This window comes from Cebus imitator, unplaced genomic scaffold (assembly GCF_001604975.1).
Source record: "Cebus imitator isolate Cc_AM_T3 unplaced genomic scaffold, Cebus_imitator-1.0 Scaffold117, whole genome shotgun sequence".
NCBI lineage: Eukaryota > Metazoa > Chordata > Mammalia > Primates > Cebidae > Cebus > Cebus imitator.
In genome coordinates this window covers 8,372,390-8,392,031 of record NW_016107432.1, presented here as the reverse complement: position 1 = coordinate 8,392,031, position 19,642 = coordinate 8,372,390, and the positions used below count along the sequence as shown (strand labels likewise).

Sequence of the window (19,642 nt, the reverse complement as noted above, 5' to 3'; positions counted from 1 at the left end):
CAAGATGGCCACGCTGGTAAGAGCATGGGCTTTGGAGTTCCACAGGCTTTGGGTTCAATCTAGGCTTCCCCACTTAGCAGCCAGTGGCCTTGGGCAAGTTACTTAGCCCACGTAAGCCTCAGCCTTCTTCCATGTCCTTCTCTGGGTTTGCTGTGTGGAGTCAATAGCTGATATTTGTGATAAGTGCAACAGAGCATTGCCTGTGGGTATGATGCAATCTGCTCCCAATGTATATCCCCAAAGGAACAATCTGTCCTCAGCAGAAATCAGAGCATCCTCAACACTTAAAGAGCAGACATTCATACATGTGGATGAAGCAGAACCAGAGACACCTGAGCTTGACTGAAAGAAGGAGAAAGGCGCATCATGCTTAGAGCAGGAGTGTTCAAGAGAAGTGTGAAAAAAACAAAAACAAACCACACCCTGACATCCTCCTTGGACAGATACAGCAGGACACGTGTTTTCATTGTGAAGATAATCTTTATTTGATTTTCATCACCTTTCAATGAAAGAGTGGATCCTGTCAGCACTACGCAAAAAAACCTTTCAAATATATCTTAAGAGTATTAATTTCGTTTTAAATGAAAGAAAGTGAAGAAAGTTTATGTTAGGAGAAGGTATAATAGAAGCTTGGTTAAATGTAAGCAGGTTTCTATCAAGAAAAACAGTACCATTCCTCCATTAAACCAGCCATAAAAACATACTATTTTGCATGTTCTCAAGAGAGTTGTTCATAAAAGAGAAGCTGGTTAGTCCTTTTCTTCTTCTTAGCGACCAAATCAATGTGCTGTGTATTTAAGCATCCTGGCAAGACATGAGTCAAGGGAATGAGAAGCATACTGCTAACCAGTATGGAATACCAGCCCTGTTTTCCCAAAGGTAGAGAGACACACAACATTTTCAGTTGCAACTAACACAAGACCTGTGGAGGTCGTGGCTTTGGCCCATTGAGTCTGGGTAGCTGACCTAACTTCAGTCCTCTTGGGTTCTTTCTCTGGTCGAGGCTGCCTTAGTGCTGATGATATGGCAGGACCGTAGTCACTGGGATTGGGTATTCCAAGGCGTTGCAGTCATCTGACAAGAACACCAAATCCTGAAAAAGATGTGCAATGAGAGGAAAGTTACTGAAGATGCTGTGGAGTCCATATGCAACAATAGGGCTCTTGGTTATCCTCAAAGGCCATTCAGTTGTTCCCCTATGTGTGAAAACACCATCCCTTACTCTTCCCAGAAAAGAGCTAGTCACTTCTTACTTTACATTCCGATAGAATTTCATGGTTTTTAAAATTATTATCACTTACGGAATTCATGCATCCATTGGTTGACCAGATGGATAGATGGTGAAGGAAGGAATGAATGGGTGAAGGAGGGAATGAATGAATGAACCTTAGTTGCGGAGCAGCACCCTGGGCCAGGCATAGGAATAACCATGAAGAGCAGGCCAGCCCTCACTTCATTCAATACCACTACTCATCACACTGGATCATAATTGTATCAGCTTCCTCTCTTCCTCCACAAACCAAGGGGACCATGAAGGAGGAGGAAACTGGGTGTGGGCATGGGGGGAAATGCATTACGAAGTTTTCATACAGGAACAAAGAAAGTATAACTTAAGAGCTAATTACTATGGTTTTCAGAGGCGCTTACTCTGGGTGAGGCATGGTGCTAGGAATTCCATATTTGGTCACCCTACTAGGCTTCTTAGGATCAAGGGAGTCACTGCAGTGCCCACACAAGGTAAGGGTGTAATTATTATTATCCATCCAGCAGTCTCATGAGGTGGGACTGTTATGTCTTCAGTTCAGGACTGAGGAAACTGCCTTGGAGGAGTGAAGGGGCACTGTTGTGATTTGAATATGGTCCCAAAAGTTTATGTGTTGGAAACTTAATCCCTCTGCCTTTGTACATGAATGAATGTAGGCTCTGACTTAATGAATGGATTAGTGAGGGCTATGCTCTTATGAATGGATTAATGTCATTACCTTGGGAGAGGGTTGCTTATTGTAGGAGTGGCTTTGTAAAAAAGGAAACACTCTTTTGTCATTTATACTTCAGTAAAGCTGGAAAAAATATTTGTTGAATTGATAAATCAATATAGTAATTTCTTGTAAAAAAAAAAAAAAAAGGAAACACTCTCTGGCTCTTACCCTCTTGCTGTGTGATGACCTCTGCCTTGGTATGATACAGCAAGAAGGCCCTCACAAGATGCCAGCACCATGCTCCTAGACTTCCTTCTAGCCTCCTCCATAAGCTAAATAAACTTCTTTTTAAAAAATAAATTACCCAGCCTGTGGTACTATGTTACAGCAGCAGAAACAAGTTAAGATAGGCACTCTCACTTGGGAAGCGGGGAGATACATACAGACCCAAGCTCAGGGCTCTCTGATGCTGAAGTCTGTGCCCTGCAATCACATGCTCTACTTTCCACCTTTTAACTATTGCTGATTTTCTGTCCCTTTCCCCTCTCTTACCAGAATTCTCTTATCAGAGCACACCTGAAGTCCTTCCTGCAGAGTCTCCTCTAACCTGCCCCATCTGGCTCCTGACAGAGTCTACCTATGTGGCTGGGGTGTGGTCCTGGGGTGTAGCCCCTGCATCAGTGTGCAGCTCATGGAGGAAAGGGGCCTTGTCCTGAACCCCATCACTGAACAAGGCAACCGTGGTTGAGGAAGGGCTTTGTGAACTGAAAGCACCTGCGAAACATCTCTGCTCCTCTTCCTTGTCCCCCTCTCCTCCCAACCTTCCTCTTTGAAAAGCTCAGAAAGTCTTGGCTGATAGCAAATAGAAAATGGATTTTCAATGGCAACCACTTACTCTCCTGCAGAACGAGTTCATGATGGTGTACAGCTTCCGCGCTTTCTCCTTCAAGGAATCCACCTGGGCCACCTTCTGACACTGTGACGAGGCCACAAAGTCCCGCAGCTTGTCCAGCACACAGTAATTCTGGGAGTGGGGCAATGTGGAGAGGGCTCGTGGGAGAAGTCAGTAGCCAGAGGGACAGAGACTGAGCTGCATAAGATTTCTCCCTGACTCTGTGCCACACAGCCAGCAGCAGAGGTCCAGACCCGAGTACCTCAGCCCCAGACCTCCCTCCCCCAGGGAGAGCCTTCTTACATGTATGTCCAGATACAGCCTGGGCAGGTATCTCACACACGGCTCCTGTGGAAAGGGATACAGACTGTTGGGATGCCCACAGGGGCACACCTAGTCACTAAAGGCTTCCTGCCGGCTCTCTCCACAGCCAGACTCGCCCAGATCCCAGGAGGCTCCCTGATGCTACGGCATGCACAGTGCTTTCTTGGGCCATATGTCACATCCTCCAGGAATGTGCGACTGCGCTTCCAGAATTAGACTTTTAGGATGCAACCTTTATATCATTTGCCATGAATTAGGGAGCTGTTTTATACGCACACCCATACAGAAATATACATACACGTATATATATAAAAGTGGTCCTATAACTATAATATAGAAATAGTAATATATATTATAGTAATGCAAGTATATATACACAATGTATATGTACATCTACAAAACAGTTCTATAACTAGTTATATAACAGTTGCATAACTGCATGTAATTATAGATAGTGTATATAATTATATAAGTAAAATATATATAATTATATATATTAGTTATATAGGTGTTCTATAACTAGTTATATAGGTTACTTATTTATATATAGCCATATATATAGCTATATAACTAGTTATCTATATCATGTATATTATATATAACTAACTAGTTATATAGGTTAGTTATATAACACCTATATATGTTATAGGTGTTTTATATATATATATAACTAGCTAGTTATATAGGTGTTCTATAACTATATAGTTGTACAAAGTGTATAATATAGTGATACAGAAGTATATATATATATGCACACTTTTACATTTCTACATTAGGCTTCTGTTTTTGTGCTGGGCTGAAGGTCAAAAGCCCTCATTATCTGCCCTTTCAGTCTTCCCCGTGTGGCCATAGGCAAGTGCCCCCCTTTAGTTCTCAGTTGTGAAATTAGAAGGTGAGAAGATATAGTCTTTTCGCTTTCTTCCCGCTCTGCAGTTCAGAGCCTACGAATTTTTTAAACCTTTTAAAATCAGATTCCTTTAAAAGATAATTGCTTTCTATATTTGATAAGAAACTTATGGGTAAATTGTGGTGAAACTGTACAATAAAGTGTTAAAAATTAACTGATTTGATGGTGTTATTAAAAAGTTGCAAAACTGCTTGTGCTGTTTGATTCAAATTTTGTTTACACACACACACACACGTATTTGAATATCTATGTGTGGACAGAAATCTGAAACACCGTCCTTCGGAACGCTGTAGCAGCAGCTACCTCTAGGTGGTAGAATTATGAGCAAGATTTATTTTCTTCTTTGTACTTTGTACATTTTCCAACTGTTCTACAAAGTACAATACCTTTATAATTAGGAAAAAATGCATGTTATTTAACTTTTAAAAAGAAAATACCAAGAAGGTGTTAGGATACTGTAAACTCCAACACTGAGAAACATGTTTTGTTTGAAACATTTGCAAGTGATTAAAAGACACTTTAAAATGTTATCAAAGCTTTTAATGAAGTTTAATGCATTTTGTGACAGAGAAGCAGGCAGAGGCCTGGATTCTAGTCCCTGGCAGCCCTCCTGGGACTTCCGCTCTGTGACACCCTAGGTCTTGCTCTTAAGATCGTGCTTTCAGTAGCCGGCATCTGTTGAGTACTTGTTCCTGCAGGCTCGGCTCTGTGAGCTGTACCTCTGTTCACGTCTGCCTTTGATTGTCAAAGCTACTCTAAAGGGAGTGGTGCTATTGTCATTCCATTTTACAGACAAGAAAACTGAGAGCCAGAGGCTGACAATTTGCCGGAATCCCTTAGCAGATGAGGGGTGGAGGCCAGCTCTGTGAGCCACCTTTTAGGACACACTGCTCACCAGGCTAACACAAGCTTCATTCCTCTGTCCTCCTCTCTGAGGACTCCAAGGGGAGCTATTTTTCTCCCCCTCCTCCTCCTTTTTTTTTCATTTTACAACAGATCTTCTGATATTTGCTTTTATAAAGCAAAATATCTTCTGATATTTGCTTACATAAAATTTGTAACAAAATTTAGGATGTCTTTGATTGCTTTTTCTTGCTATTTTTTTTTTATATTATTATACTTTAAGTTCTGGGATACTGTATGCAGAACGTGCAGGTTTGTTACATAGGTATACACGTGCCATGGTCGTTTGCTGCACCCATCAACCTGTCAGTATCTACATTAGGTATTTTTTTTTAAGAAAGCAAACCACTGGTATCATATTTAGTAGGAGGTGAATAAAACACAAATACCCTTGAGATTTACATTTACTTTAAGAAAAGTAGTCTCTCTCTCTCTCCTCTCTCTCTCTCTCCTTGTCTCTCTCCTGGGCGGTAGGGGAACTCACCGAGGGGCCCGAGGTCTGCAGGAGCTGGAAGTCCTGGGTGATCTCCCGGCTCAGCGCCCGCAGGCGTGAGTAGCAGGTCGGGGGAGCAGGCCGCGCGGCGGGGACCCCCGCCAGGAGCAGCAGCAGCACGGGCAGCGGCGCAGGTGTCCTCATGGTGCCAGGCGCTGGTGCAGCCTCGCCGCCCGCCCCTTTATGCAGGCTGGGGGTGGCCCAGGGCGGCTCCACGCCTCCACTTCCTGTGGGGCCAGCGCAGGCTGCCGTCCAGCCAGGATGGGAGAAGCAGCCAGCACAGGAATCCATCCAGATGCCAAAGCGCCAGGTTAAGAGGAGGGGCTGCCTGGGGTGGGGGTGACAGAGGGTGGCTCTGTCTCCCCCACACTTTCAGCAACAAGTTTCTCTCTCTCCAGGGACTTTTCCTGAAATGGCAGGAGCAGCAGATGGAAAGGGGTGGGGGACAAGAGGAGAGCGGAGGCGGGATGAGGTGAGGGTAGGAGAAGAGTGGGCAGCCAGGCCTGGGTTTGGATGGCACTGTTTGTCAAAATGGATATAGTGCCAGGAGGGAAAGGAACTAGAGGAGGATGACTGGGCATCATTCCCTCCAGGCAGCCTGCGGTGGCGCAGGGGTGCAGGGCTGAAGGGCTGAGGACAGGACACCAGTGTCATCGCCCATCAGTTGCTAGCCAGGAAGTGAGCCCAGGGCCAGGGCTCCCCGCCTCTGAGAAGCTGTGTGTGTCTCTCCGTCTGGAGGAGCGGCTCACTCAGCGGCTGTATGTGTGGGGAATGTGAGTATCCGCACGCTCTTCCACCTCCAGCTCCCAGCCCAGGTCCCCAGGAAGCGTTAGTTCTCAAGAAGCACATGTCCCTCAGGGGTGCCCTCCCAAGGCAGTGGCAGGTAAAGGTTTAGGCTCTCCTCTTAGCGCCCTGGGAGCAAAGCAGGGTCACTCGCTTCTGGCTTTGACTTGGGCAAATTCCTTCAGTGTTTCCTCCATCTTCTTATCTGTGAGGTGAGGATGTTAAGAGTGGCTCAAAAGGCCATAGTGAGGAATCCCGGGACACAGCACCACTGAGCAAACCTCACGCCAGGCTCGTTGTGTGTTTCCAAGTGATCCGAGCGGACAGCTCCATCTCCGTTAAATCCAGCAAGTGTCTCTGTGAGGTAGGTACCACAAAAAAAGAGTCCCATTTTCCAGGTGGGAAAACTGAGGCTCAGAGAGTTCCAGCAACTTGCTGGTGGTCACAAAGCTGGAGGCACATGGAAGCAATAAGGATCTGTCAAAAGAGAGAAGATTCTTCCTTAACACTAAGCGTTACTTACACACCTGCAGCCACTAGATCAGCTACCATCGGGAGTGCCTCACAGCCAATGAAGTGAATGGGATTATTCCCATTTCCCAGGCGAGGAAACTGAGGGCCTCAGGGGATATGAAGCTGGGAAGAACAGTGGAGCCCTGGAGCTATGTCTGGACTTTCCAGTCTCCAAAGCTTCCTCCAACAAGGGAGGAAAGGGGAGTGTCCTGGGTGAGCTGCGCATCCCCAGAACAAAACAACCAAGATGCAGCCCACAGGGGTGGATGAACTAGAGCGTGGCATCCTGCTCCCAGTTTATTGGGAGCAGGGCTGGAGTGAGGATCAACCACGGGGATGATGCCTGGCTCCAGCTTGTCCCCACTGTATTTGCCAGGAGAAATCCCTTCGGGAGCTGGCCTCTGTTCCCTGTCCGTAAACAGGATAGCATCACCCTGAGCATAGGTTCCTTCCAGTCCTGATGTTTTATTTATCTAGTTTCTGGTGGTAAAAGCCCTGGGCAGGGACTGTAAGCCGTGCCTTCCTGTTTTGTAGGTGAGAATGTGGTCTCTAAACACCTCTAGCAAGATGAGAGAGACCACCCTCTCAGCCAGGGCAGAACTGTGTGTGCTTGGAGGTGGCAAGCGGAGGCACAGATGTGTTTTCTTCCGGATAAAGAAGTCTCCGCACTCCCTCCGTGGTAGTGCCTGGGGCCTGGGCCTCCCTGCAGACTAGCTGGCCCGAGCTGGGGACTCTAGGTCTGCTTTGAAATGCGCCAGGGCTTCTGGATGTGTTCATGGAACGGGCTTAAATTCAGAGCAGGGAAGAAAAACAAGCCCACGGACCAAACAAGTCCTGCACCTTTAGACCAAGGAGCCGTTGCCATGCTGGAAAACAGGAGCTGTCTGTGAGTCTGAAGTTGAGATAAATGTGCTGTTGGGAGATTTGACCCTGTTCCACCCACAACACCGCGTGCAGTTATTCATGGGACTTCTTGGGCAAATCAGCTGAGCTCAGAGCTGCAAGGAGGCATACAGCCCTTCCCATTGAGCATGAGAATGAATCAGTGACTGGCTGTAGCCCTCAGCTGTCACTGGTACCAACTGAGACATGGTGGATGCTGGGCCCCTGAGGAGTCACATTCAGTGGGGAGACAAGGAATGAGGCTGCCGTGCACTGTGCCAGGCGCAAGGGAACCACCACTTCTAACTCCGCCAAGTCAGGAGTGGGATGATCAGGAAGCATCCCAGAGGAGAAGGTGCATCGTGCTGATTCCCAGGGCAGATGGAGATAAGGAAAACAGCCTGTGCCGAGGCCAACATGCCCAAGTGTGCGTGCCAAGACTAATGTCTGCAAGTGTGCACCCCGGGAATTCTTTCTGCTCTCTGCCCCTCTCCAGGGTTCCCCTGCATCCTCAAAACTATAGGTTGACTTGCCCTCTGGCATCTGTCTCTTTTAACGACCATGCCCTTCTCCAGGAGAGAGGGATGGTCTTCTTCATTGTTTGTCAGCACCCAGCGTGCAGCCAGGTAGAGTGGATGATCCAGAAGGTGTGGCTGAGTGTTCTTCTTGGCTACTCATGTTACTCAGAGATTAAGGCACAAGCCCACTAAGAAACCTACGCAGGACAGCCGGAAGTGGTTCCCCACCAGGGGCTCCCGTGCGATGCTGCACTGGATACAGGCTGGTGGAGCCCCACATGTGTGTTCTGTTCTCAGATGTCTCCTGTACCACGAATCACCTGAATCCTCCCACCAGCTCTTTCTCTGCTCCCTGCTAAGGCTCCTTCAGCAGTTGGCTGCTCTGAATGTTAAAAATCCATGCAGGAATTTTCCCACAAATCAGGTAAGCCCTTGTCTCCCCCAAAAGGTCTCTCCTAGCTTTCTTAATGTCGTAGATGGGGCATGGACCCCATCATGCCAGGAGAGCTGAACAGTCAGAGCTAACAAGCAGGTGAACATCTTTCAGGTAGATATCGGCCATTGTCTTTGGATGGATTCTTCATTGACCAGATGTGTGTCTATCTATCTATTTATCGAGAGCCTATTATGTGCCAGCACTGAAATGGGTGAAAAGACAGTGAATGACAGAGACAGAGTTTCTGTCCTTTTGGAGATTGATGAGGGCAATTGACACTCTGGGTAAGCAGTGTGACAACAGAAAGCCTGGTGTTTCTGGAGCCCCTAATCCATCACTGGCAGCCGCTCCATCTCAGGTGAGAGCTGAGAGGTGAGGAATGCAGTGGGGAAGTGGGGTGGCCATGAAGGCACGTGTGTGTATAGGTGTGTCTGTGTGTCTGTGTTTGTGTGTGTGTGTGTGTCTCTGTGAAAGACAGAGAGTGTTGGAAATAGATGCTCGGTGACACAAAGAAAAATCAGCACTCAGAGAGTGGGATGTCCAGCTTCGGAGTGGTAACCTTTGTTGCGCTAATGATGAAAAAGAATTAAATATGGGTGATGTTGAGAAAGGCAAGAGGATTCTTATGCAGAAGTGTTCCCAATGTCACACGGTGGAAAAGGGAGGCAAGCACAAGACTGGGCCTAATCTCCATGGTGTCTTTGGGCGGAAGATAGGTCAGGCCTCTGGATTCACTTACACTGAAGCCAATAAGAACAAAGGCATGGACACGGCCGTCGCCATGGTGAAGCTGAGCAAAGAGGCCAAGCAGAGGCTGCAGCAGCTCTTCAAGCAGGGCCAGTTTGTCGTCAGCTGGGGTTTTATTCCTCTTGTGATTTACCTGGGATTTAAGAGAGGTGCAGATCCTGGAATGCCTGAACCAACTGTTTTGAACCTACTTTGGGGATAAAGGATTATTTGGTCTTCTGGATTTAGAAGCAATTAGCAGACAGCATGGAAGATGTGTGCTCTGGCTTGGATAAGAGATGGGACATCGTTCTGTTGCCAGTTGGATGGCACAAGGTTCATCACAGATGAATCTGTAGCAGAGCGGAACTTGTACTAACTTACTATAGAATGTATCAGAATAAATGTTTTTAACAATGTTAAAAAAAAAAAAGAACAAAGGCGTCATCTGGGGAGAGGATACACTCAGGGAGTATTTGGAGAATCCCAAGAAGTATATCCCTGGAACAAAAATGATCTTTGTCGGCATTAAGAAGACGGGAGAAAGGGAAGACTTAATAGCTGACCTCAAAAAAGCTACTAATGAGTAATAATTGGGCACTGCTTTATTTGTTACGAAACAAATGTTTCATGACTTTTTTATGTGTACCATACTTTAATAGATCTCATACACCAGAATTTACATCATGAATGACTGACAGAATATTTTGTTGGGCAGTCCTGATTTAAAACTAAGACTGGCTTGTGGTTAAATGAATATGTTCAGTTTTTGGATTTTAATAGTAATTACTAATTCCAATTTAGTAAATTCTATCACTGTTTACCCCTTCTGAAGATATGATTAGACTTCGTTAGTAATGTTAAACTTTTCTCAAAGATGGTGAATGCCATCTTAAAACTTACTGGAGATTAGTTTTATATTTAGATTTATATAACTGGTTATGTGAATATATTTAAATATGGGGGATATTCCTTCGCTGTCTCAGAACCAAGCAAGATTCGCCTGTGTTTTGTGTTCATTTGCCTCTTAAAGGCAAGGATTGAAGATAAATGGGTAGCAATGGCTATTTTATATTTTTAGCCTTAACTATGCCAATCTAATTAGAATTCCCTGTATTTAAAGTGGTTCTTTTTACTTATTGAAAGGCATTTTGTGTGGTTTATGTGTAATATTAAAAATTATTTAACACTTCACACATTTTATAGATGATCTATAAGGTCACATGCTTTTAAAATAGTAGCCAATTAAACTTCACTCTTGAATTCTTTACAATCTAAGTCTAACTAAGTTATAATTTAGGATTGTCTTTAAGCAGCCATTCAGAAACAAAATGGTACCACTGCTGTGTATTTGTGATTGGGAATGGTGCTTTTGCCAACTTAAAAGGATTAAAGTAGAGGAAATATACACAAATTTAAAAAAAAAAAAGAAAGAAAAATCAGCACTGAGACATAGGATCTTTCAGCAACACAATTTTTCCTTCCTGAACTCCAGGAAGGGTACCCTCACTAGCCATCATGCCGCAAGAGTACAATGAACAAAGGAAAACACAAAACAATGAACAAAGGAAAAATAAATAAGATTTATCCCTTATGCATTTGGGGTTGTCCTTACTGCTGTGTGTGATCTCTGTTGGCTGGTGCCATAACTCACAATCTAAACTAAGACCCGATTGCCTAACAACTTAAAACTTTTCTAAACAGGTAGAAGCAATGGAGAGCTGGCTGTGAGCATGTCCAGCAGCACAGATATCTTGGTTGAAGCACAAGGACATAGAATGTACTACGTGCCTGTAAGCATGGCATGTCTAAACAGCTGCATAGGATAGGGCTTAACAAAGTTATTAGCACACTTATTCTTTAACAAAAAAGGAAACTTTAAAAAGGAACTTTTCTACTTCCCATAGAGAGTAGACAGGTTGTAAGATGCTGTGCTGCCGGCTCTGAAGATGGAAGAAGAGGCCCATAGCCAAGGAATTCAGAAGGCCTCTAGAAACAGAGAATGTAAACAAAGATTTCTGCCCAGGGCTTCCAAAAGGGGCCCAGGGAGATCCCTTCTGACCCCAGCACTGTAAGATCATAAATTCATGGAGTTTGGAGCCCCTCGGTGTGTGGTGATTTGTTACAGCAGCCACAGGAAACAGGCAACCATCTCTCTGGGGTTCAGCAGAGTAACAGAATTTAAGGAGGGAACCTAGAAATTATCCAGATCTACCTCCCTGCTGCTTACGAGTCCTTGTCCATAGTCTGCTTGCATACCTCCCTGGATGGGGAGCTCTTTGCCTCTTACGACTGCCCTCCAGTCTCTGGGCAGCTCCAAATTCTTCCCAGGGTGGAGCTGAGATGTGATGACACCCTGGTGCAGGCCTTCCAATCCTGCACCTCCTTACACAGAACAGCGATGTAGTAATGTTAAGACCATTCTCATTCTTCAGTGTCTCTGCCTCCACTCCTCCCTGCCCCTCCAAACAGAGTCAACTCTCTTTCGGAGAGCTGACCATCCCCACTTCTTAAACGCTTTTTAATGAGAAGTGGCCTCAAGAACTCTACAACTGCATCACAATGAATGCCTCTCTGCCTAGAGCGCTTTCTCCTCACTGTGCCCATTTCTAAAGCAGAAATTCAATCTTGCCCCTCCTTGTTGCAAAGTCTCCCTGGCTCCCAGACACAAACCCTGCTGTGCGTCAATGACTCTCACACTATGTGGGACCCAGACTGGAACACAACCCTTCCTGGGAGATCTGGTCAGAATGACACAGTCACCTTCTTGTTTTGAGCCTTTCATATATCAGTTAGGGCTGTAGGTTACATGGTACAGAAATGTCAGCATAAGACACCAAAGTCTGGGTTTTCTGGAAGCTCAATTTGAACATATAGAGGGAGTGTGGGGCTCAGGAATGGTTTGATCCAGGAACTCATGGAGTTATCAAGAAATTGTCTCTTTCTCTTTCTCTGTTCTATATTGTGATAATGTTTTGATAGGTCATCTTGACTAGGCTACCATCCCCAGTTATTCTAACACTAATCCAGATATTACTGCGATGGTATTTGTAGGTATGATTAGAATCCTTATGCAATAATCTCTATATAAGGGACATTGTTTTAGGTAGACTGGGTGGGCCTGATTTAATCAGCTGGAAGGTCTTAAGAGCAGAGCCAAGGCTTCCCTGAACAAGAAAGAGTTCTGCCTGTGGAGTAGCGTGGCCTGTTCTGGTGACTTCCAGCTTCACTTCCTGAAAGCCTGCCCTACAATTTTGTACTTTCTTGGCCAATATCCACAAACACACAGGGCAATTCCTTTCAACAAGTCTCTTAATGTCATTCTGCCACTGGTCACGCTTCTTGGGATGAACTCTACCTGACACATCTGCCATTAACTCCATCCCAAAGTCAGACCCCATCTTGAGAGGTAGGGTCTCCCTTGTGATCACTGAAGAAAGTCCTGAGCTTTCTGTTAGAAGCAAACCCTGCCCATGCCTTGTCCAAGCCTCCTTAGCCCCCAGATTTAAGAGCAGGTGGGCTAGGCTTCTCATGCCAGCACCACCCTCTGCCTTGGCCCTCCTCTGGTGATAAGTGCCTGCTCTGTCCACCTTAGGGTAAGCCAGAGTTTTGGGGACTCTTAATCCCCCCCATAAGTAGCCCTCAATCAGTGATTCATGAGAGTTGGGAAGAGTCTGGCTTCTGGTTAAAAACCTATGTGTCATCCATGGGCAGTTACAACAGCTCTACCCAGCAGGCCCCCAAGGGATTGGGAGAGCTGCTCTCCCAACCCGAGGCTTGGGACACAGCTAGAGCTTTGCATGCAATCTCTGAAAGGAGTTGCTATAAAACACTCAGGCTCCCAGGCTGACCAAACCCTTTCCCTATTTGCCTGGCACCTTTACTTGTGGGTCTTTTTATCTGAGGACTTGGGCCAGGTCCTCAGGCGCCTCTGCAGAGACCTCCAAGTCGAGGAGTGGGGAATCCTTGACACCACCTCCCCTACTCTGACTCAGGACCCAGCACTTTTCTACCTGGAGCCCTTTCCTTGCCTCCCCCAGGGTACACAGACCAGCAGGAACCTTTCGGTGGGCCTCCCTCAGCAGTGAGACGACCCCCACCTCTGCATCTGTGCTGGTCCACTTGATCTCCCATAGTGATGTGAGGATTTATCAGTCCAGGGGGCAGGGAGATGGAATGGGGAGTTGAGCTTCCTCTGGTTTGGCTTCTTTAGAACATTGCAGTGAGTGATCAAAGCCTTAACTCATTTTTGGCTATTGCTTTAACTCGGCTGTTCAGACACCTGCGGCTCAGCTCTGTTTCAGTTCAGCTGAGCTCCTGACTCATTGCCTGCTCCTTTGCCCTATTGGTGGGATAACTCTGAGGTGAGTTCTACAGGGTCTCCCAAAGTTCCCAGCAGGATCAAGCTCCAGGGATCACGTGAGAACTCACTTGATGGCAGGAACTCCATGGATGTATTGGCTTTCTGCCCTTCTCTGTCTCATGTTCCCACTTCTCTACAAGTGTTTTCTAGGCTCACTCTCAAAGAAACCTCTTGCAATCAAATCCTTGTCTCAGAGTCAGTTTTTGGGGAAACCCAAACTGAGACTATGGTACTGACCCAACAGAGGAGTCCCCTTTAAACTATGGCAAGACCAATGTGTTGTACTGGAGCGAGCATAGAAAGTCAACACCAAGACAAAAGTATGCCAAATTGCAGGGTCTTTATTGCCGGCAGCCACGGAGGACTTGCCTCTCTCCAACCCATGGCCCCGAAAGGAGGGTGTTAAGACATTTTATGCCTGTAAACTACCTTGGGGATGAGGGTGAGGGGCAGGGGTGGGGGGCTAGGAACTTCAGACATCCCAAGGGCCAGTGGATTCTGTAAATCACCTCCTGGGTGGAGATGAGGGTGAGGGGCTCCAGACATTCCTAGGGCCAGGGGACTTTGGACATTCCGATTGTCACTTAAGTGGTTCACAGAAGTCAAGATAAGTGTTAGTTTACACATTGCCTGGGTAGGGTGGAAATTACAGACCTTAGTTACTTATTACAAGTCACAGGGGCCAAGATGGTGTGGGTTTGGACTGCTTGCCTGTCACATTAGGGTTACTGAGAGCAGTTTCAACAGAAAGCCGAGGTATGGTTGAGGTATGCAGTTTTATGGGGCTTTTACCATGTCACAAATGCGATCACATATATTGGTCTAGTCCACTAATGGGCCGTGAGGGCAAGATGCCCTGGGATGGGGTAAGCGAAGTGGAAGGAGAGACACCACCCCAATGTCAAGCATGCTCATCTTGCTCTAACATAGCCCAGGATGGTCCAGGACGCCACGTCCCGTGACTGACATCTCTCTTAAGCTGCCTCCCTTCCAGGCCTCCACGACTCTCTCCCAGTGCAGACATACTTATCCCAGCAGCAGACATACACAGGATGAGAAGATCCTTCTGGCAGTTACCAAACCTCATCTTTCTATTGCTTAATTACATTCTGTTTCTTCTTGTGATCTAGTATTTTTAGGATCTGAAACTTTTTAAAATCATTTCAGGAGAAAGAGCATTTGACCCTTTCCTGCTACTTGTTTAGACAAGCCTATTTCAATAAGTGCTACAGGTAACCAGGGAAATATTCTTGATTTTTAGCCATGAGGGGTTATGGGATGTTCCCTAATTGTATTAGTCCATTCTCATGATGCAATGAATAAATACCCAAGACTGGGTAATTTATAAAGAAAAGAGGTTTAATTGATTCACAGTTCTGCATGGCTGGGGAGGCCTCAGGAAACTTACAATCATGGCAGAAGCCATCTCTTAGCAGAGTGGCAGGAGAGAGAATAAGAATTGAAGGAAGGGGGAAACCCCTTATAAAACCATCAGATCTTGTGGGAACTCACTCACTGTCATGAGAACAGTATGGGGGAAACCACCCCCATGATTCAGTTATCTCCACCTGTTCGTGCCCTTGACACGTGAGGATTATTACAATTCAAGGTGAGATTTGGGTGGAGACAGAGAGCCAAACCGTATCATCAGTGAACTTAAGAAACAGCAACCTGCTGTTGGCTCTGGTCTCTTGTGACATGGCTGGAACACAGACTATCACCTCTCCTGCCTGCTCCCTGTGTTCCCATCCTGCACCCACTTGCAATAGAAACCCAAGCAGAAATGGACATCGCCAATCTCAGATGCCCTCTGTTGCCCTACCTGCAGCCAGCAGCTGTCTTTGACAAGGATTAGAAGAGTCCAACAGCAGCTTCCATCGTTTTCTAAGAAAACATTGCACTAGACCACACGAGGTGTCTGAGTGCTAAGGTAAGGGCGCAGCATTGGAGACATCAACGCTTGCAAAGAAGCTACTTCTTGTCCTTCACTTCTGCCTGCATTTGAGGTCAGGAGCCACTAATCAAGCAGTGACAGCCAGAAGGTGTTGGGGTTGGGATAGACGGAGTGCCTGGCCGGACATGCCTCTGGCGCTCCTGTTGATATTGGTATTCCTTTGGTTAAAACAACACATCTTCCCCTGTTTATGTGCTGTGTTTTTGAGCTTGTTAGTTTTGCTCTTGGCAAACCCAAGTGGAAAGTTGGCCCACACGACCCAAAATGAAGGAATGAAGACAAACACCAAGGCTGGGCTTTGCTTTTGGGCAGAGATTATGAAAAGCAATTCATGTTTTAGAAGAGAGATCCCTTCATAAGTCCCCAAAACATGGATTTGAACTTTAATGAGAAACAGCAGGCAGGAGGAGCTATGTCCCAAACATCCCTCCAGGTCTGGTACACAGAAAGGACTCAGAGAAAGTCCTTCAAGAAAAGTCCCGGCTTGTCCTAGGAGAAAGACCACGGGCTTTGAAGTTTAGCTCTCACTTCTGTTACTATGCAGCCGTGCAAATGTGGCCCTCACTCATCTTCTTCTGATGTCGGGTTTATAACACTTCTTGCACAGTTTTTATAAAGAGGAAATAAACATGAGAATCTGGAATGACTGTGGTTTTTATTTTCTTTCTTTCTGGTTATCAACCCTGTTCCTTAATCCCATCCTCTCCCACTTCCTCCCTCTTGCTACAGAAATGATGATGGGCACATGGCCCAGGAGGGACTAATCAACGTCTCTACCTGGGGTTGAAAGTTGCACACAGGATAAGAGCTGCCCTCTCATGCCGCTACCGTGGCTATGCTGTGGTTGCCAGTAGTTAAGTCTTCTGCCCAGGAGTGGGCAAGACTAGGAGGTACACAAGCAGAGCTGGGAAGTGGGTGGAGGAAGAGGATCTGAAGGGCCTGCATCTTGCTTCCAGACCCAGAGGCCAAGATCTGCATCTCCTCCTCGGACATCATCAGCTGGCCTGTGGTCATTTCTGGCTACAGAGCAAATGCAGTTCCTTCGGCTTGAGCTGATTTCAGTGAGGTTTCTTTCTGTCCCTCACCAATGAAAGAGTTTGATGAATACAGCACCCAGCAGAGTGCTTGGCACGGAGCTGGAATTCTCACAGCAGTTACTTTGTTTTTAGAGACAGGGCCTCCCTCTGTCACCCAGGCTGGAGTGCAGTGGTGCGATCTTAGCTCACTACAGAGTCAACCTCCTGGGCCCAAGCCATCCTCATGCCTCAGGAGGATCTGGGACTACGGGAGTAGCTGGGACTAAGTTAGCTGACCACATCTAGCTAATTTAGCATGGTGGTAGGAGAGCCAATAAGAACCGAGTGAAGGGGGAAACTCCTTATAAAATTATTGGATCTTGTGAGAACTCACTCACTATCATGAGAACAGTATGGGGGAAACCATCCCATGATTCAATGACCTCTACCTGTTCATGCCCTTGACACATGGGGATTATTACAATTCAAGGTGAGACGTGGGTGAGGCTGGAGTGCAGTGGTGTACTCTTAGCTCACGGTAGCCTCAACCTCCTGGGCTTAAGCCACCCTCTTACTTCAGGAGGATCTGGGACTACAGGAGTAGCTGGGACGACAGGTGCTCACCGCCTGTTACTTTTCTTGGATGATTTTCTATTTGTGCAAATCCTCGGTGCTGGTCATCAAATATGTTCAGTCCTCTCTCCCCTGGACCCCGGCCAAGATTGAGCTTCCCTGTCCCCTCGAAGTTCATACAGCCACATAGGTTACTTTATACAAATTAATGTCAGAGAAAGTGATGGGTTTACTTCTAGGCAGGAGCTGTAAGAGCCTGTGCTTGCTTTTCTGCATGCTTTATGATGCTATTGCTTTCTCTATGCCATGGGACCACCCAAGTTGGAAAGATGGTGGATGCTCTATCAGCCTCAAACTGTGGTAGAGAAGACCCAGAGTGATGCCAAGAGTAAAAATAACAAAATGTTTGCCAAGAGCAAAAGTAACAAAAAGTCTACACCAACCCCAACACCTCCTGGCTGTCACTGCTTAATTAGTGGCTCCTGACTTCAAATGCAGGCAGAAGTGAGGGGACAAGAGGTAGCCCCTGTGGTGAGGACTAGGAGTTGTTTGTTACAGCAGTGTAATCTAGCCCATCCTGACTGTGGGCAGGCAAAATTCTAGAATGACCCCTGTACTAGGTCATTCTCACACTACTATAAAGAAATATGTGAGACTAGGTAATTTATAAAGAAAAGAGGCTTAATTGGCTCATGGTTCTGCAAGCTATACAGGAAGCATGATGCTGGCATCTGCTCAGCTTCTGGGGAGGCCTCAGGAAACTTACAATCAGGGTGGAAGGTAAAGGGGAAGCCAGCACTTCACACAGTTGGAAAGAGAGGTGGGAGGTGCCACATACTTTTAAACAACCAGCTCTCAGAAGAACTCACTATCATGATGACAACGTCAAGGGGGATGGTGCTAAACCATTCAGGAGAAACCATCCCCATGATTCAATCATCTTCCACCAATCTCCACCTCCAACACTGAGGATTACAATTTAACATGAGATTTGGGTGGGGACATAGATCCTAACCATATCACCCCCAATGACCCTTGCAGAACCTTCTCTGCTGAATGTGGGTGAAGCCTGTGAATAGAATGAGATCTCCCCTGTGGGTAGGCTAGTTACATGGCAAAGGGATCTTGCAGTTGTAATAAAGGTCACTGAAATAATCAAAAGAGAGATAAGCTAGATAATCCTAATGCAATCACATGAACACTTTAAAAACAGTAAGCTTTGCAGGCTGGTAGCAGACGAAGGAGCCAGAGAAATTTCAGGTGTGGAACAGATTCAGCACAGTGTTGCTGGCTTGCAGGTGGAGGGAAGCACAAGAGAAGGGATACTCATGGACCCCAGAAGCAGACGGTGGCCCCCGGTTCACACCAGCAAGTAAGTGGGAACCTGAGACCTATGGCTGTAAGCAGTGGGGCTCTGTTAACAATCCAACACAACCAGGAAATGTCTGTTAACAATCCCACACAGCCTGGAAGCAGGTCCTCCCCGATGGCTCCTGCAGATCAGCCCAGGCTGGCCTTGTTAGAGCCAGAGCAGGTAACCCAGCAGACTCCACTCAGATGCCCATCTCCAGAGCTGCAAGCTGATAAACGGTGTTGTCTAAGCCTTTAAGTTGGTGGTCATTTGTTACATAGTAATATGGTTAAATTTTATGTCCCCACCCAAATCTCATCTTGAATTGTAATCCCCATAATCTCCACATGTCAAGGGAGAGAACAAGTGTAACTTCCTGAATCATGGGTGGGTTCCCCATGCTATTGTCTTGATAGTGAATGAGTTTTAATGAGATATGATGGTTTTATAAGGGGCTCTTATCCCTTTGCTCTTTTCTATGTCCTTGTGAACAAGGTGCCTTTTCCCCCTTCGCCTTCCACCATGATTGTAAATTTCCTGAGGTCCTCCTAGCTATGCTGAACTGTGAGTCGATTAAACCTCTTTCCTTTATAAATTACCCAGTCTTGAGCAGTTCTTTATAGCAGTGTGAAAATGGACTAATACACACAGCAACTCATTAGAGAACTAATACATAGACCAATGCATTATTATTTGAGGTTATTCAGTGAATAACCTCAAATAATAATGCATTGGTCTATGTTTTAGTTCTCTATTCAGTGAATAACCTCAAATAGCTTGATGATTTTTGAAGCTAGTAACACATGTGCCATATTACCCATGCTGCTTTCTAAGGATGTGTCAATTTCTGTATCAGATTTGGTATTTCCTGATAGCAGGAGCTGGGCTTAGCATGGATACTGAATTGAATGCTTTTAGAAGATGTGAGTGGCACCTGGCAACATTGTGAAGCTGATGAAACTTTTCTGTCACGCTGTCATATCCTGGCATGATGGTCTGGGTTCCTGGAAAGGAACAATAGATAATGTGGATACAGTGTGAGCTGGGCATCTGGTGCTTTTCCTGGGGCATTAGGCACTTTAATCCTCA

At 46.1% G+C, this 19,642-nt stretch overlaps 2 protein-coding genes across 2 annotated transcripts; one reads left to right on the top strand and one right to left on the bottom strand.

The window, feature by feature from the left end:
* Positions 1-463: 463 nt before the first annotated feature.
* CYTL1 (cytokine like 1) lies at positions 464-5,606 on the bottom strand. The gene is made up of 4 exons (XM_017539155.2): positions 5,430-5,606; positions 3,115-3,159; positions 2,815-2,943; positions 464-1,093 (listed from the first exon to the last, which is right to left on the bottom strand). Exons 1-4 carry the CDS (start codon positions 5,580-5,582, stop codon positions 1,010-1,012), a joined length of 411 nt encoding a protein of 136 aa, XP_017394644.1. The 5' UTR covers positions 5,583-5,606; the 3' UTR covers positions 464-1,009.
* Positions 5,607-9,131: 3,525 nt separating this feature from the next.
* On the top strand, positions 9,132-9,729 carry LOC108311641 (cytochrome c, testis-specific-like). Its single transcript, XM_037742227.1, has one exon. The coding sequence runs from the start codon at positions 9,163-9,165 to the stop codon at positions 9,517-9,519; it is 357 nt and encodes a 118-aa protein (XP_037598155.1). The 5' UTR covers positions 9,132-9,162; the 3' UTR covers positions 9,520-9,729.
* The last annotated feature ends 9,913 nt before the right edge of the window (positions 9,730-19,642 follow it).

Coding starts and splice junctions, on each gene's coding strand:
- CYTL1 (XM_017539155.2), bottom strand. CDS start 5,582: ATGAGGACACCTGCGCCGCTGCCCGTGCTGCTGCTGCTCCTGGCGGGG. Junction 3,160..5,429: donor TGCAGACCTCGGGCCCCTCG/GTGAGTTCCCCT, acceptor CCCTTTCCACAG/GAGCCGTGTGTGAGATACCT. Junction 1,094..2,814: donor TGAACTCGTTCTGCAGGAGA/GTAAGTGGTTGC, acceptor CATCTTTTTCAG/GATTTGGTGTTCTTGTCAGA.
- LOC108311641 (XM_037742227.1), top strand. CDS start 9,163: ATGGGTGATGTTGAGAAAGGCAAGAGGATTCTTATGCAGAAGTGTTCC.